The 16,574-nt window shown below is 37.2% G+C and overlaps 3 protein-coding genes and 1 pseudogene across 7 annotated transcripts; 3 read left to right on the top strand and 1 right to left on the bottom strand.

Annotated features, from left to right (window-relative positions):
* Positions 1 to 1,260: 1,260 nt before the first annotated feature.
* On the bottom strand, positions 1,261 to 4,073 carry Hsp90 (heat shock protein 90). Its single transcript, XM_070294971.1, has 3 exons — positions 3,745 to 4,073; positions 3,324 to 3,442; positions 1,261 to 3,241 (listed from the first exon to the last, which is right to left on the bottom strand). The coding sequence occupies exons 1-3, from the start codon at positions 3,892 to 3,894 to the stop codon at positions 1,342 to 1,344; spliced, it is 2,169 nt and encodes a 722-aa protein (XP_070151072.1). The 5' UTR covers positions 3,895 to 4,073; the 3' UTR covers positions 1,261 to 1,341.
* Positions 4,074 to 4,396: 323 nt separating this feature from the next.
* On the top strand, positions 4,397 to 6,033 carry LOC138932773 (protein SREK1IP1). Of its 5 annotated transcripts, none has more exons than XM_070294923.1 (2): positions 4,397 to 4,649; positions 5,038 to 5,807. In XM_070294923.1, exon 2 carries the CDS (start codon positions 5,042 to 5,044, stop codon positions 5,492 to 5,494), a length of 453 nt encoding a protein of 150 aa, XP_070151024.1. In that variant the 5' UTR covers positions 4,397 to 4,649; positions 5,038 to 5,041; the 3' UTR covers positions 5,495 to 5,807. The 5 variants fall into 5 exon arrangements, with proteins under 5 accessions (XP_070151024.1, XP_070151051.1, XP_070151058.1 ...); XM_070294950.1 differs by lacking the exon at positions 4,397 to 4,649 and adding an exon at positions 5,846 to 5,934 and having other exon boundaries at positions 4,942 to 5,435; XM_070294957.1 differs by lacking the exon at positions 4,397 to 4,649 and adding an exon at positions 5,943 to 6,023 and having other exon boundaries at positions 4,953 to 5,435.
* On the top strand, positions 6,030 to 7,488 carry LOC138932768 (nitric oxide synthase-interacting protein homolog). Its single transcript, XM_070294911.1, has 5 exons — positions 6,030 to 6,303; positions 6,385 to 6,496; positions 6,578 to 6,975; positions 7,064 to 7,172; positions 7,261 to 7,488. Exons 1-5 carry the CDS (start codon positions 6,128 to 6,130, stop codon positions 7,330 to 7,332), a joined length of 867 nt encoding a protein of 288 aa, XP_070151012.1. The 5' UTR covers positions 6,030 to 6,127; the 3' UTR covers positions 7,333 to 7,488.
* A 447-nt stretch (positions 7,489 to 7,935) lies between these two features.
* LOC138939068 (uncharacterized) lies at positions 7,936 to 15,569 on the top strand (annotated as a pseudogene).
* Positions 15,570 to 16,574: the final 1,005 nt, after the last annotated feature.

Here is a 16,574-nt window from a genome sequence, read left to right as displayed (position 1 = left end):
GATAATTTATAAAGAGCATTGACATTATTAACCATTTTGTCTACATCGAAAATAATTGGCAAGTTATTTTTATTACGCGAATATTCTATTACTGAATATATCGATCTTTTATATAGCTATTTGAAGAATAATAAATACGAAATATTTTACCCTATATCAAATCTATTATCATATCATTGACAATGTTATTCATATTCACAATAGAGCGTAGAGTTTTCCTAATACGCGCTAATTACCATAAGGTTAACAGACTTTAATAAATGAAAACAACTAATTTATCATCGCACATATCAGTCTTTAATATCATTTCAAACTCACAAAATCTTCATATACAGACATGTATATTTTCATTCATTCATTTTTGAAATAAACGAATTAAATTTTAAGTACAATTTTGTGTGATAAGTTTGGAATTTATATTCTCTTAGTGAATATATTAGCCATAGATATTAAAATTATCTTTAACAAGCTTTCAACTAACATATTATAAAAATTTCGATATATCTATAATATATCTTGTTTAGCATTGCAATGAGACATGAACACTAATAATCGTATGGTATTTCAGTGTAATTATGAACAGTATAATTTTTTCTTGTCTATTACATTTTTCTATATATCCTACGATGATTATATATTCTAGCGCATGTTCTTTGACTTGAACAAAGAAATGGAAAAGATGGGAAAGATGCCATCACCAACGAGGTGATATAATAAATATATTAATATTTGTATCTTTTTATTATCTTCCACATAGAGTTCTAAAAATAGTTGTAAACTTAGAAAAACATAATGTTTAATCATTTTATTAATGGAAATATTAATCCTATTTAAAGTTTAAAATATCCACAATTTCCTCATCGAGAAAGGGAAAAATAAAGCATACTTAATATTTAAAGCATAATTAAATAATCTTTATTTTTTTAGTTTTAAAATCCATAGAAAATGAAAGACTTTTACTTAATTTTAAAGCAAAATTTTACTTAACTTAAATTTAACTTGAAATTAAGTTTAAAATAAGATGTTTTACTTGAAAATTGATATTTAATTTTATTTCAAGTATTAAACATTTTTTCTCATTCTCGATCAGAAAAGTATTTCGTAAGAATATTTTGAACTTTAAATAAAATTAATATATTGTTTTCTTTTTGTTTTTTTAGATATAAATTTATATCTGTTTTTCGAATTTACATCCATTTGTAAAATTTTATATGAAAGATAATAAAAAGCTGCAATATCTTCTAACTATTTTAATGTTAAAAAAAAAAAAAAAAACGCTAAATATTTTTTTGTATTTTTTTATGGATGGATGAATCTAATTAAGAACTTAATACATAAATCTTAATCTACTTCTTCCATCCTCGACGCTTCTTCCGCATCACCCTCCAACGTCGGTACTTCCGTCTCCATCTTTTCATCTTCGGGAATCGGCGTATCCTCATCATCAAAGCCCAAACCGAGTTTGATCATCCTGTATATTCTAGATGCGTGAACCTGAGGATCCTCGAGCGCAAAACCAGATGACAGGAGGGCAGTCTCGAACAGCAACATGACTAGATCTTTAACAGACTTATCGTGCTTATCAGCTTCAGCCTTTTGCCTCAAATTCTCCATGATAGGATGATCGGGATTGATTTCCAAATGCTTTTTCGCGGCCATGTATCCCATGGTAGATGTATCTCGGAGAGCTTGTGCCTTCATAATCCTTTCCATATTCGCTGTCCAACCATACTGTGACGTGACGATACAGCAAGGCGAATCGACCAATCTATTGGATACAACTACCTTTTCAACTTTTTTGTCCAAGATATCCTTCATGACTTTGCAAAGGTTCTCGAACTTGGCCTTGTCTTCCTCGCGTTTCTTCTTCTCCTCTTCATCCTCTGGCAATTCCAAGCCCTCCTTTGTGACTGATACCAACTGCTTTCCGTCGAATTCCTTCAGCTGCTGAACGACGTACTCATCAATAGGTTCAGTCATATAGACGACCTCGAAACCGCGCTTCTTTACGCGCTCCACAAATGAGCTGTTGGCTACCTGCTCCCTACTCTCACCAGTGATGTAGTAAATGTGCTTCTGGTTTCCCTTCATTCTGCCGACGTAATCTTTAAGCGAACACATTTCATCACCAGATGCAGAAGTGTGATAGCGCAGCAACTCTGAAAGCTTCTTCCTGTTTTGGCTGTCCTCGTGGATACCTAGTTTCAGATTCTTGCTGAATTGCTCATAGCACTTTTTATAGTTCTCCTTATCTTCCGACAATTCTTCAAAGAGCTCCAAGCATTTCTTAACAAGATTTTTCCTGATAACTTTCAGGATCTTATTCTGTTGCAACATTTCACGAGAAATATTCAAAGGGAGATCTTCGCTGTCTACAACACCTTTAATGAAGTTCAGATACTCAGGAATCAAGTCCTCGCAGTTGTCCATGATGAAGACACGTCGTACATATAACTTGATGTTGTTCTTCCTCTTCTTGTTCTCGAACAGATCGAATGGTGCACGACGTGGAATAAACAGCAGCGCTCTGAACTCCAACTGCCCCTCTACAGAGAAATGTTTCACAGCCAAGTGATCTTCCCAATCATTGGTCAAGCTCTTGTAGAATTCACCATACTCTTCCTGTGTAATATCATCCGGATTCCTCGTCCAGATTGGTTTCGTCTTGTTCAGTTCCTCGTCTTCGGTGTACTTCTCCTTGATAGTCTTCTTCTTTTTCTTTTTCTCGTCTTTGGGTTTATCCTCTTCCTCATCCTCACCGACATCTTCGATCTTTGGCTTTTCGTCTTCAGTCTCGCCCTCCTTTGCAGGTTCCTCCTCCTCATCCTCGCTCAGTTCCTTATCACGCTCCTTCTCTACAACGAGCTTGATGGGATAGCCAATGAATTGGGAATGTTTCTTTACAATCTCCTTGATTTTTGGTTCCTCCAAATATTCCGTTTGATCTTCCTTGATGTGCAAAATGATCTTTGTGCCTCGTCCAATGGGTTCGCCATTGTCAGGACGAACAGTGAATGAACCTCCAGCAGAAGATTCCCACAAGTATTGCTCATCGTCATTATGCTTCGAGATTACGGTGACTTTGTCAGCTACGAGATACGCCGAGTAGAAACCTACACCAAACTGTCCAATCATGGAAATATCAGCACCTGCCTGCAAGGCTTCCATGAATGCCTTTGTACCAGACTTGGCAATAGTACCCAGATTGTTTACAAGATCAGCTTTGGTCATACCAATGCCACTGTAAAAAAAAAAAAAAAAAATTTAATAATTATTGTAACCGATATACATTGTGTACATCTCTATAGAAAATTGATACTTACGAATCAAGAATTGTCAGGGTACGATCATTTTTGTTTGGTACAATCTTAATGAACAGTTCCTTGCATGTATCCAGCTTGGATGGATCCGTGAGAGATTCGTATCGTATTTTATCCAATGCCTAGATAAATTTATAAAAAAATTAGTACACTGTATTATTAACAAGGTTCGATTTTTCATTACACATTGAAATTTATACAAATATTTCTAATAATGCTTTTCATAAACTTCTAGATATATATAATAAAAAAGAAAGTGTTTTCGAAAAATTTTCTTTCAGATTAAAATATAAATACAACGGGTTTATCAAAATTTAATAAAATATAAAATTATCTCGTTAAAATAATTTCGAATAAAAAAAATTCGAAAATGGGGCACGATGATCATTGATTTTTTTTTAACGATAATATACAAGCCACTTACATCGGACGAATTGGAGATCAATTCTCGGATGAATATTTCCTTGTTCGAGTAGAAGGTATTAATAATCAGGCTCATCAACTGAGCGATCTCGGCCTGGAAGGCGAAGGTCTCAACATCATTGCCATCCGCCATGCTTACGTCTTCTGGCATTCTTTTTCAGTTTATTATTTAACTGATGTTAGAGAGACGTTGATCACAGCTGAATTAAAAGCACACGAATGCACTCGCAGTCCTTATTCGAGAAAAAGATGAGCTCGACGAGAGAAAATTTCCTTGGAGCAGCGACGCGTCCTGCACGCGGTCACTTTGAAGAGTATTGAATAGTGGCGCGCAGCAGCTGCTTTTATTGAGTTCTGAAGATTCTAGAATGTTTGAGAACGGAAGCCCGCCCGGCTTCTAGAAGCTTCTATCAAGTTAGCTCCTCGGGGCCGTTTGGGAACAGGAAATTACGACGGCAATGTTAATTGTATCGTTGCACAATTTCAAGAGTCGATTAATACGACATGTCGCGCGCGATTTTCCGAGCAACGCGCGTCCGCTTGTATCAATTCGTAGCTTCACTCCCGCGACTAGCGCGGTAACAGGAAATGACGACATCTTCCTGGCGTCTAGAACCATCGCGATAGCTCGAAACATGCTTTTCGAATAAACGTTCGGGTGCGAGCGCGTGCGCGGCGTCGCCTGCGTGTCGTCTGTGTGCGTGCGTCCACGCACGTGTAATCGACCGCGTTTTGGCGTCGAAGGATTCCAGTATTTTCTGTTAAACGTATCAAGGAATCATCTAGACGTTTCATACGCTTTGAATACAATGCAATCTTGCATTGTCTGAGAAAATTTTTTTACCCAAACTTCTTTTGTCACAAAGAATTCAGAGAGACTTATCAGAGAATTTTTTATACATGAACGTAGGTGAAATTAATTTATTTTTACATAGTAATTAAGTTATGATTCATGCAGTTTCCAAGCTAAATATTTAGATGATTATTCACGAGTATCCTCGATTCCTGATATTTCATATATTTCTGGAAAACAGTTTCTATTTTATCGATACGATCGACCTTGTGGCATTTCTTTATCTCTACATAACAAATATTTGCCATAATTGTATTTATTCTTGACATGAATACGAATTGAGTCGAAAGGCAAATTTTATTATGGCACGTTGAATCATTTACTTCAATAACGAAAGTATCGGAATTAGATGTACAGAGAGAGAGAGAGAGAAAGAGTCTCAACGTCTATGCATATTTCACGTTCCATTGTTACGTAGCATCCGTGTGAACGTTTTTGCAGATTCATGGATCCCGGAATACTTTCCAGATTGATCCCTCAGAACAAAGAGCATGTACGACCCGCCTGCAAAAAATGCGGATACGCCGGACACTTAACCTATCAATGTCGCAATTTTATCAAGATCGATCCCAACAAGGAGATCGTGCTGGACGTCAGTAGCACGAGCTCGGACAGCGACGAGAATTATGTAACCCCGTTGACAGAATTACGGGAACGTGAATTAAAGAAGAAGCTGAAGGAGGCTAAGAAGAAGCGCAAGGAGAAGAAGTCCAAGAAAAAGCATAAGAAACACGAGAGATCGGATAGCAGTGACAGCGAGTCCGAGTCAGAAGCGTCCAGCGAGGAAGAAAAGAGACATAGGCATAAAAAGAAAAGGAAAGGCTCCAAACATAAGAAACGTAAGAAGCACAAAAAGGACAGTTCATCCGAGAGCAATGTGGACAGTGATAAAAAATAAATTGTGATCGTGAGTTATGAGCCAATCCTTCCAGTTCATTCCAATTTATTCTATCATTGAATATTAAACGATGAATGACTATGACTTTTTGTCATTATATATGCATCTCCTTCTTACGTATACTGACTCGGCACATGTAACACGAATATTTTTTCATATATAAAAGACGAAGAATACGTTTGTAATATTTTTATGTAAACCTTTTCAGCGATTGCATCAAAAACTGCATCTATCCTACCAAATATCAATTATTCCATGAAAACATGCTCTTTTTACATCTTCCGTCAATTTATCTTAATCTCATTGATCTCTAATTGTAAATTTAATTGATCTATTTTTCATCATATTCAGAGTCTACAATAAAGGCGACACATGACAATAGGCAAAATAAACAGATTTTTTAATCGTCTTGCTTGGACTCCTTACATCATAGTAATCGATTTTCTAGGCTGAAAGAATCCAAGCATCGGATTGGTCTACGAGCTAAAATTACTATACGTGTCAACCAATCAGGTACATTTAGATGACGCTTTTTTCGTTGATTCGCTATATTCATCACATACTACTCGAGGAAATATAGGCAAAAGATTTTCTCGAAGCTGAGAAGAATTATTTTGTGAATTATTAATAACAATGACGCGACATGCGAGGAATTGTACTGCGGGTGCAGTATACACGTATCACGAAAAAAAGAAGGATGCTGCGGCATCAGGTTATGGTACTAACACTCAACGAGTGGGTAAAGACTCTGTCAAGGATTTCGATTGCTGTTGCTTGACTCTGCAACCTTGTAGGAATCCAGTAATAACGTACGTATCTTATGGAACATATATATTTGCATATTTCTGCTTAGGTGAATATTTTTGTCACAATCTATGTTATTATTACAGAAAGGATGGCTATCTATTTGATAAAGAGTCAATACTGGAATATATTTTGACTAAAAAGAGGGAATATGCAAGAAAATTAAAGGAGTATGAAAAACAGAAGCAGAAAAAAGAGGTGAGCAAGTTGTACATTCATGTTTAAAATGTTTAACTAGTTAATACAGTATTTATATTGCTACTGATATATTTGTTACAGGAACAGTTGCAAGAGCAAACTGCTAATGAAGAATTGAAGAAGCTGCAGAATTTTCTGAAAGATGAAAAAACTATTGTATCAAATGGTTCGATCACAACGATAGACGGAGTTTCTGTGTCTAATATGAAAAATGGCAAAGACAAAGTGTTACCAAGCTTCTGGATACCTTCTAAGACACCGGAAGCAACGGAAACCTCTTTACAGAAGCCTGACAAGACTATCTATTGTCCTGTCAGTGGAAATCCATTGAAAGTGAAAGATTTGATTCCTATAAAATTCACACAAGTTAAGGATCCAGATGATAAGAGATCGCTTATCGTCAAACAAGCACGATACATGTGTCCCATTACACACGACATCCTGGGCAATAATGTGCCTTGCGCTGCAATAAGGACAACGTAAGGGAATTGAATTTCTAATTTCTTTCACAAGTTGCAAATATTAATTTCATTATGTTATAGCTATTTAAATATTTCTTGTTTATAGCGGTGATGTGGTCACTATGGAATGTGTAGAAAAATTAATAAAAAAGGATTGGATTAATCCCTTGGACAATTCTAAACTAATGCCAACTGATATTATCCCTTTACAAAGAGTAAGTAATATAAATAACAAGTAATATAATATTGCGAAGATTAATATATACATAATTAAAAAATATATCTACGTCTGTTATTTCCCAGGGTGGTACTGGTTATGCATCTGTTAATGATTCATTAGAGGGTAAGCACGAAAGACCGGTGTTGCAGGCGTGAGGGGCAATTTATATAGCTTTATGGTAAATAGGTTTACAGGTGTAATTAAGAATGTACAAACTTGAATGTAGATAAAAATCAGCAAATTAATTATTATATATGTATTTTATTTAATACATATATTTTTAAATAAAATATGTTTAAACATTACAAGCATTAGCGTTCTTGCATATATATATATATATATATATATATATTTATTGTGTGTGTGTATATATATATATATATATGTTTGAAAAATATGATATAATTATTTAGTTCAATTAATAGAATATAGGGAGCATATTGTAAAATACACGAAAGTATATACATATAAAGGATATAATGCTAAAAACATGCGCGATTCTACGGAATAAATGCGAATACTTAATATATCGTTAAAATTTAAATTTACATTGAGAAAAATACAAATCATCTCGGGATCTTGCGCACTTGACTAAAATAAAATAAATATACATTCAGACAAAGAAGATTCCGAATTGATTTTCTTTCGCACATAGAAAAAAAAAAGAATTAAAATAAAATATAAAAATATTAAATTATAATTTTATCATAATGCTGATCGTTTCAATATTTTCATATTTGTAGCGACAAAGTGGAGTTATATCATGGAATGCGTCTGAAAAAATATAGGAAAAAAAAACGAGCTAAGAGAAGAGAAAGAGAAAGAGAGACTTTCGAAGAAACCCTTCCTTCCCCCACCCTTCACCGAATAATTCCCGGATCACGGCGTGCTTTGAAATCGGCGGCGGACGGGGACAGTGGCGCCATCTCGGTAGGCGAAACCCGCGCGCTCTGCCGGGTAAGCGGCAATCTTCGAGACGACGGTTGGACGATTCGTTGGTCGGATCGGCGCGCGCGTTCGAAAGACGACGGTGCGTTACGTGCGTGCGTGTATTTTCGCACGGTTTCGCGCTCAAACGTTACGAGCGCGAAAAAACGAGCTTCGTCGACGCTGTGTCATGTGGATTTACACTGCGCGGAAGACACTTGGAGCGATCTGGGAACACCGAACGGCGACATCGACGACGACGGCGAGGTGAGTGCGTTCCCCGCGTTCAACTTTCGCGATTCCCGGAACAGGAATCGGTGGCCCGCGAATCAGCGCAATCCGAGTATCGCGCGACGCAAAAGTGCCTCCGGCGCGTGTGTGTCCATTGTTAGCAATAATAAAGTTACGCGGAAGCAGTTTTATTCGCGGAATCAATCTCGGAGGGCGGTGACGATATTCCTTCGCGTTTTCATCTATCGCAACGGATCATTATGACACTCGCAGCCGACGATATAAATACGTAAGTGGGACATGTAAATACATCGATTGTGTCGGATATAAAAAGTAGCCGAGGTAGAAGAGAATCTCGCGAGCGCATTTAACTCTGCATAATTTGATTATCCGTACATCGTCAGCTGTTTTATACACGCTGATATATATGACAGAGGCTTCTGAAAGATATTATAAAAGCCCCGTTAAAAAAGGGAACGTTCTGATCCTTCAAGATGGCGTTTTTTTCTTTTGCGTTTCTTTTTTTAAACATCTTTTATTTTGAACTTTCGCGTTCAAAACATTTCCTTATATATATCAATTCGCAATCTTGACGCAATTTTAACAGAATCAACGTTTCTGGCCAATTACATTCATCGGTCCCTTCTCCCTTTCCAACAATTGCGAAGTTACTCGAGTAAAAAAAAAAGCGCGGGAAAGCGCGAGTTCTCCGCGACAGCGAGACAACACGAGTATCATCTGACATGATGCGTATGACACACACGTAATGGACAAGATCGAGCGAAATAATATGAAATCAACTTCCACGATGCCGTTCGTTCTATCGGTTGCGCATAGATATGACGTTCGGGGTATTTTTTTTATATTTTAATACGTCGCTCGCGACTGATGCTTATCATCCGTTCAATTTGTAAACCTGCGCGATTGAAGCGAGCGAGCGAGCGAGCTGTTCAATGGCTCAAAAATCCGAAGGCGACACGTATCACGTCGCACACAGTAGTTCGTAGAGGATGATATAACGCGCCGGGTCGCGTCGCGACGCGGCTCTTATCGCACACACGCGTACGCACACACGCGCGTAATATACTCGACTCGTAAACTTACGGGCACGCACACGCTGCGCGCCCGTATTATGCATGCACTTTGCATACAGAATCCGGGCTTTTCTAAACAATGTGTGCGTGTACGGGGGTAAATTTTAAGAGATAGATTTCAAATCCGTCCTTGCTCTCGATTGGAAATTGCTTTTACGATAACCTCTGACAGACATACGAGAACGAGATGCTTTTTACGCCGATTAAATTCGAGCGAGAGTTAATGAATGAGAAAGAAAGAAAGAGAGAGAGAAATTTTAAAGAGGAAATTAATTGAATATTAATTTGTAACTTGTGTGTATTACATAGGTAAACGATGCTGAAATACTTGGAGATGATATAACAATCCATACCACTTTGAAGATAATTAAAATTCGGATAATTAAGCTCTTCGATTTGCTAAACAGTTCATCATTAACACTTGGATCCTTCGCGGGAATATTATCGCAAGAAAAACGCGAATCGACGTGCCACGTCGCTCTGGATGTATTCGACTGGTATCACGAAATATATAAGTGAAAAATTGTGCCATGCGTATCAGTTACCTTGTTGCATAATGGTTAAAAACGATGAGATACAAAGAACTAAATGGAGATACGATTATATAAGCAGCAAACTAGTTGTGAAAAGCTCGGAAAAATATATTTTATACGAAAAATCCTATAGCTGTGTCGCGTGAGCGAGAGCGTTGATTTTATTTTAAAAGGATTTTTTTTTTTATCCAAAATTATCTATTATTACGATATATGTAGACGTATTCAATGATTATCCGATGACGCTTTTCATTTCTTTTAGGCTGACACGAACAATATTCTTTCTCCAACACAGTATCTTTGTTCCTTAATATTTTTTTCATTAACTCGACTCGGTTTTTTAATAAAGACAATTAACGTTATACCACGTATTCTACATATCGTCTATTACATCGATCTGTTACATCACAGAAATTCACAGAACGGCTTGAAGAACGATTCTTTCCATTACAGAGAGACGATATGGGTACTTGACCGGTAGATTTCGTATCTTTTTCCGTATCTTACATTCATCTGCTTTGATTCTTCAGCGAGCGCTCTAATTCCTGAAATATCGACATGTGTAAAGTGTAAAGTTCGCGCACGATTAAACGACGAATAAGATTTCTATTTAAAACTTAATAAAACAAGACATTTATTTTTAATAATTTATATTTCAAAAACACTATCAATTTTTTCATATTCTCGCATATTTAAATTCAATTGATGAAAGTGCGTGCACGACTGTGCTGTATTACAGATTTATATCGTGTTAAGGTTTGAAATCGAATGAGACGCATATGCTATGCGATATACACATATCTATATCGATACAATCGTGATATGAATGTACTTTCACCGCGTGCGACCGATATCGCGCTTGCATCCGCGAACCTGGACGATTTTTCCGACCTACTCGCATTACCCTAAGAAGCAGATTACTTATTCAAGGTTGGCCGGGGAAGCCATCGTCCACGCTAGTAGCCTCGCAAGTGTAATCGATGATTCAGTTTTCCCGGCCGTCTCTCCGCTCTCGGGCCGATCTCGTTACGTAACATTTCGCGATCCGAACGTGCGGATCGTTTGAATCGTGACCGACTGACAAAGAAAAGTATTATCGAAAGCGCGATTATACTACGCGCGTTACTCCAAGTTGTGTTATACACGTGACACGACTATCGCTCGCGTAAGGATCGCGATCGTTTCACACGATCGAGATACTTTGCGTGATCGAAGACGCGAGAATGCGAGAGACGCATCGGCGAGTCAACTTTCACGCATCGAATGAATACGGAAGATTTCAACGGGGATCGATTGCCGTGGAATCGTGCAAATCGGAATGCGATCGGTCTTAAATCCTAACGTAGGATCTTAGGTGTCTCGCACACGAATCGCGGAAGGGAATCGCCGTCCGATGGGAAAATGACCGCCGCCGCGCCGTGCTCGAGAATTGCTTTGATGTGAGGTAATGCGCACCGCAAAACATGCAAGAAACATTACGTAACGTTTAATGTGTGTATGTGCGACGGCGGCGACCGCGATCGTGTGTATTGCTTTTAGTATGTTTATTAAAGAGAAAGAGAGAGAGAGAGAGAGAGAGATCTCTCGTGGCTTCCGCCGTAAAGAAACTCGGCCGGCTCGATTTCCAAACGATCGCGGTGACGGATTCCGATCGGTGGCCAATAGTTTATAGGGGCAATTAGTAGTAAACGCCGTGATTTAAACTCCGTCTCTGAAACGCACATTGTTTGAAAAACGTTCGCTTTAAGGATCTCAAGAACTCGCATTTTATTCCGGAAAATCTCGAGTCTCAATTTTTGTAAAATAATATATGCAGATATATATTTATTATATTATATATAAATAATTTAATAATTAATTATATATAAAATTATTAATATATTATTATATTATATATAAGAGAAAAACTCTTTTCTTTTATATTCTCTCTTTCTCTAATAATAATTATTTTTATTCTACGATTTAAGTCGAATACGCTATTTTTCGAGTTGTCAGAGCGTGGTCGGTTTTCTCTATCATTCATATGCAGCGAGCTGGATGCCCGTAGGGGGAGATATAAATTCCGGCTAGCCGCGAACTGCATTACACACATACACGCAGGTCCGAAAAGGTCAAAGTATTTCAAATGCAAATCGCATTACGCTCGTAAGGGTACATAATACCGGCCAGTAAATGCGGGACGCGAATCCAGCCGGCTTTTCCGTTGAAGTCCACGCGGCTCCCGCGCATGCGATAATTATTTTTGTGCGGGGAACGTAAAATGTAATTTTTGAATTGCGCGGTTTTTCCGCATGCGATAACGTGCGCATGTTGCGGCCGTTCTAACGTCATGTAAGGACGCACGTGTCCACTTCATCGGAATTGCTCTTCCGTAATCAATGCGGGACGATGATCTGAAATTACTTCTTCAATCATACGTCTACGTACGGGGTAACAATATATATTCATAACATCGTAAGCATTCAATTGTCGACAGGTGTCCTTGCGAGGCTGCGCGATGATTATACGGGTTCAGCGACTTTTTTCTTCTTTTCATTTCGTACATCATTATTTGTTGTGCCAATGCAACGAGCCAAATTGGATCGATCAGTAGTGAGTACGTGGTATTATTAATGCAGAAAAAGCGCGCGATTAAAATTTACATAACGAAATCATTGCGAATGTTACGTTACGGCCTTGATTGCGTGTGTGCGTGCGTATTTTTTTTTTTTTCTTTTTTACGTCACAGGTCAAGCGCATGAAGCGAGCATGGAAGACGTCGTGTCGGATATCGAAGTGCATCGCACTTCGGTGGCCGGGGATTACGTAACTGTGCATTGATAAGGAAATAAGCGAGTCAGTTCGCCTTGACATTGGCGACTCGTGAGCGCGATCCGGCTGTTTTTGTCAAAGATCAGTATTCGCAACGTCTTCTCACCGATGTATTCTTAGCCACTTATGCGAAAATCAACGTTAACGTAATACACTTTTCAAGCTGATAAATATTGCCACATTTCTTCTCCTCTATATCGCTTATCCCGCGAGAATATTACACAATATCATTTTTATCAAGCGTTATCTTTATTTCTAAAGTTGCTTAGGATTAATTTTTTTTTTTTTCCCCTTTGCGATATAATTGGGACTTTTCCTCTTTCATAGTTTCTCCCTCGTTTATTAAATCCGATAGAAGAACGATAAAGATTTGATTCGATCGCTTTCTGAGCACAGGTGTGCGATTTGCACGTTTCTACATGAGGGATGCTAACAAATTGCCGCCACCATCTGTGACATTTTCATTCTCTCTACATTTGTTATAAACTTTTTCTTTGAACTGTCTCTCGTAGGATCTTACACGATCATATGACGTAATAATCGTTAATGAAGATTACTAATACGATATTTTTTTAATTAATATCGCAATATATCACTATTAATATATATCACTATTGTGCGGTTTATGCTTGTGAAAAAATTTTGTCGTATTATTCAAAATCATATCTCTCTCCTCTAATTTCTCCAGGAATCATTTTCGATAGACCGATATTGAATCTCTTCTTGCGTTAATAATATCCTAAACCGGGACAAGCACAGGATCAGCATAGGTAGGAGAAAGGGGCTATTTTTGTAATTCGTTGACACGATGATAGGGGATGTCGCCGGCAAGGTATAATCTGTCAAGCGCAGACGCCGATAATTTTTACATAATACATATACGTGGTTAAATTATTGCATATTGTGTCTGCCCGCTTACATAACTGGAATTTAATTATACTACCTGCAGAAAAGTGTGTTAACACTATGTATTCGTGCTTAAAGGGTGCATCCTTTCGAAAGCTTCGCCGGATTAAATACAATACATTTTAATCTTTCCTTTAGCGAAGTAGGAATTTTCAATTAACTCGTAAGAAATTATATTTTAATCATGCATTTTCTTTTTTATAGATACTGATACTATGAGGCCTCACGAATGGATGTGTAACACGTCCCGAAACAGATTCGAAGGTACGATTATCGCTTACTTTCAATCTTTATTTAGCATCCCAAGAAAAATTAATAAAAAATTATTTAAAAAAGAAATATATATATGCTTTTTATTTATGAACAATAAATATATTATTTATCGTTAATTGGATTAAAAATTAATTGTCTAAAGTGCTCGCGTATTATATCCACTGACAAAAAAATAGAGATCCCTTTACGCAGTCACACATGAAGAATCAATCCTCTTCGAAGGCGCAGATGCTCGTTGCGACGTGACAATGAAAAATAAAATCCTAACAAGCGCTCGTTGCACCTCATATGACGCTTATACCTCGTTATTACGCTCGTATTGTGTGCATCGAATCATTAATATAATTTCAGGAAGCGCGCAATATATTTTTTTTTTATAATATAATTTTACAAGAGGCAAATTTTTTTGTACTAGACTTGCGAATAAATTCTGCCATCCTTTCGATTATATCGCGATTAATAGATTTGATCATATTAATTTGTACGAGTATATTAACGTCAATTCTTATTGCAAATTATATGTATTTCGAGCAAACAGATGTCTTATTGATATTTATTTTTTCTTTATCCTATTTTTTTTTTCTATCTATGAAATATCGTTAGTTTCTTCTCGCGCGCGTTATTACTGAATCTTAATTTACTTCCTAATTCGCCGTCTTGTTCATTTGAGCGTAAAGTTTACTCGTCTTGTTCCTTTCGCGTTTCGATGCACAAACGATAAATCGTCAGAGACGATGGGCGTCCAATTATAAAAATTCGCGCGACCAGTGAATCAATTAAGATTTAATAATTCTTTTCACGATGATTTTGCTTCCAGGCACTGGTACGGTCCAGCTAAATGAATGGACGTATGGAAGGGCTCGATACGAATCTAAAGGTAAGATTATTATTGCTTTGTTAATTATTTTCATGTTTCAATTGTCAAATAAATTAACATCTTCTCCTTAATCACGATAACACATCAGAGAATTGAAATTATTAAGGGAGAGATAATAAGAGTATGATATGAGCCTTATAGCGTTGTCGCTAGATTACGTGGCTATATAGAATGACACAATGATTATAGTTGTTTCTGAGAAAGTATTGTATTACGAGAGAAGACGGTCAGTGTCAGTTTACCAATCAATGCCGAAAAACGAATTCCGGAATCGCCGGTCAGTTCGGAATTTGAGAATATAATCGATATTCTCGGCGGTAATCGAAGTAAATTGACACTCAAATACGAGAGAAGTACGAAGAGTACAAGCGATTTCAATGCGATCTCAATTATATCCGACGCGCCAATGTTGATGACGTTACATCAATTATGCCGTCTCGCGATATCTTAATCGTAGCTTGACCGATAGTACAATATAATGAGATGGTTCAGTTTCGATGTAGGTGTTATTATAAACGCGTTTGTTTTATTGAAAAGATATCGGTATATAAACTTTTGAATATTTAATGAATAAGTAAAGAAAAGTATAATTACACGCGTATGTGTTAATTATACATGTATAAAAAAAACATACGATTAGAAATGACATTAATTTTGTTTCAAGGAAAACAAATTTTTTAGAATATTTAATAAAAAAAGATATATTCTAATTCTTTTTCACATCGCGAACAGGCAACTGATATTATACATAGAAATAATTCTATAGATAACAGAAAGAATAAAATTACTCTCCATCATTTTTATTTACGATTTATTTCGATAGTTCACCGAGCGGCGTATTTTTATCGAGAGTGCGTTATCACATTTTAGATCCAGGAAAAAAAAAAAAAAATCACACGTTTTATTTTCCACTTTCGTCGACGATGTGTGCCGCAAACGCTAACAAAGGTCCAAGATCATTATTTAAAATCTGTTGCTTTTCGCCGAATAATTGGATAAGCGCGCGCGCGCGCGGGAAGCGGGAAGCGCTATGAAATCACTGAAAATTAATCGACGGGGAAAAGAGGAGGGATGAGGAAGGCGGTTGATCTCTTCGGTTGCCGAAAAATCACGCTAATGAATGGACGAGACAGATTTAGCCCGATGAAGGGGAGAGAAAGGATCGCCAGCAGGCTGCGGTCACTTCAAACGTCAATGCCGATCGTAAACCGGCGGATCGTATCGCGCATAAGCGTATTGATGATAACAATTACCATTCTGTTACAAACGGTTCCGGTCAGTGCAGATGGTTGAGGCAGGCTTAGCCAGTTGTAATTAACGCTAATTAATACAGCGCGATCGCGGCTCGCTTCGAAATCTCGGCGACGTCCGTTCAGAGGGTCTGGGATGCGATTAAGAAAAAATACGGAAAATCCCTTTATGTGTAAACTTATATCTTTTTTTTTTTTTTTTTTTATAACCATAGATTATGATATCACGGTTATGATATAATTGGATGTCGTTTACCCCTTGTTTTTTGCGAGAAAAACGGAAGACATATCGCTCGCGTATCGAGATCGTCGATAAATACCGGATGAATCTTTGCTTTTTTATTATTAAAATTCGTCCGACAGTTTGGAAATTTCTCACAAATGGCTTATCCTGTACAGTGACGGTTATTATTATTGCGCGCAACAGTAAACCGGTTAGCCGAAGGCTGACAGTTTCAAACGTTTCTGTATAAAGTAAAAGATAAACTTGCGAAT

The sequence above is a fragment of the Polyergus mexicanus genome, unplaced genomic scaffold (genome assembly GCF_030449975.1).
Source record: "Polyergus mexicanus isolate NDT 795.1 unplaced genomic scaffold, iyPolMexi1.0 SCAF_1, whole genome shotgun sequence".
Lineage (NCBI taxonomy): Eukaryota > Metazoa > Arthropoda > Insecta > Hymenoptera > Formicidae > Polyergus > Polyergus mexicanus.
Note: the sequence above shows the minus strand (reverse complement) of the source record. Positions and strands in the feature narration are given on the sequence as shown.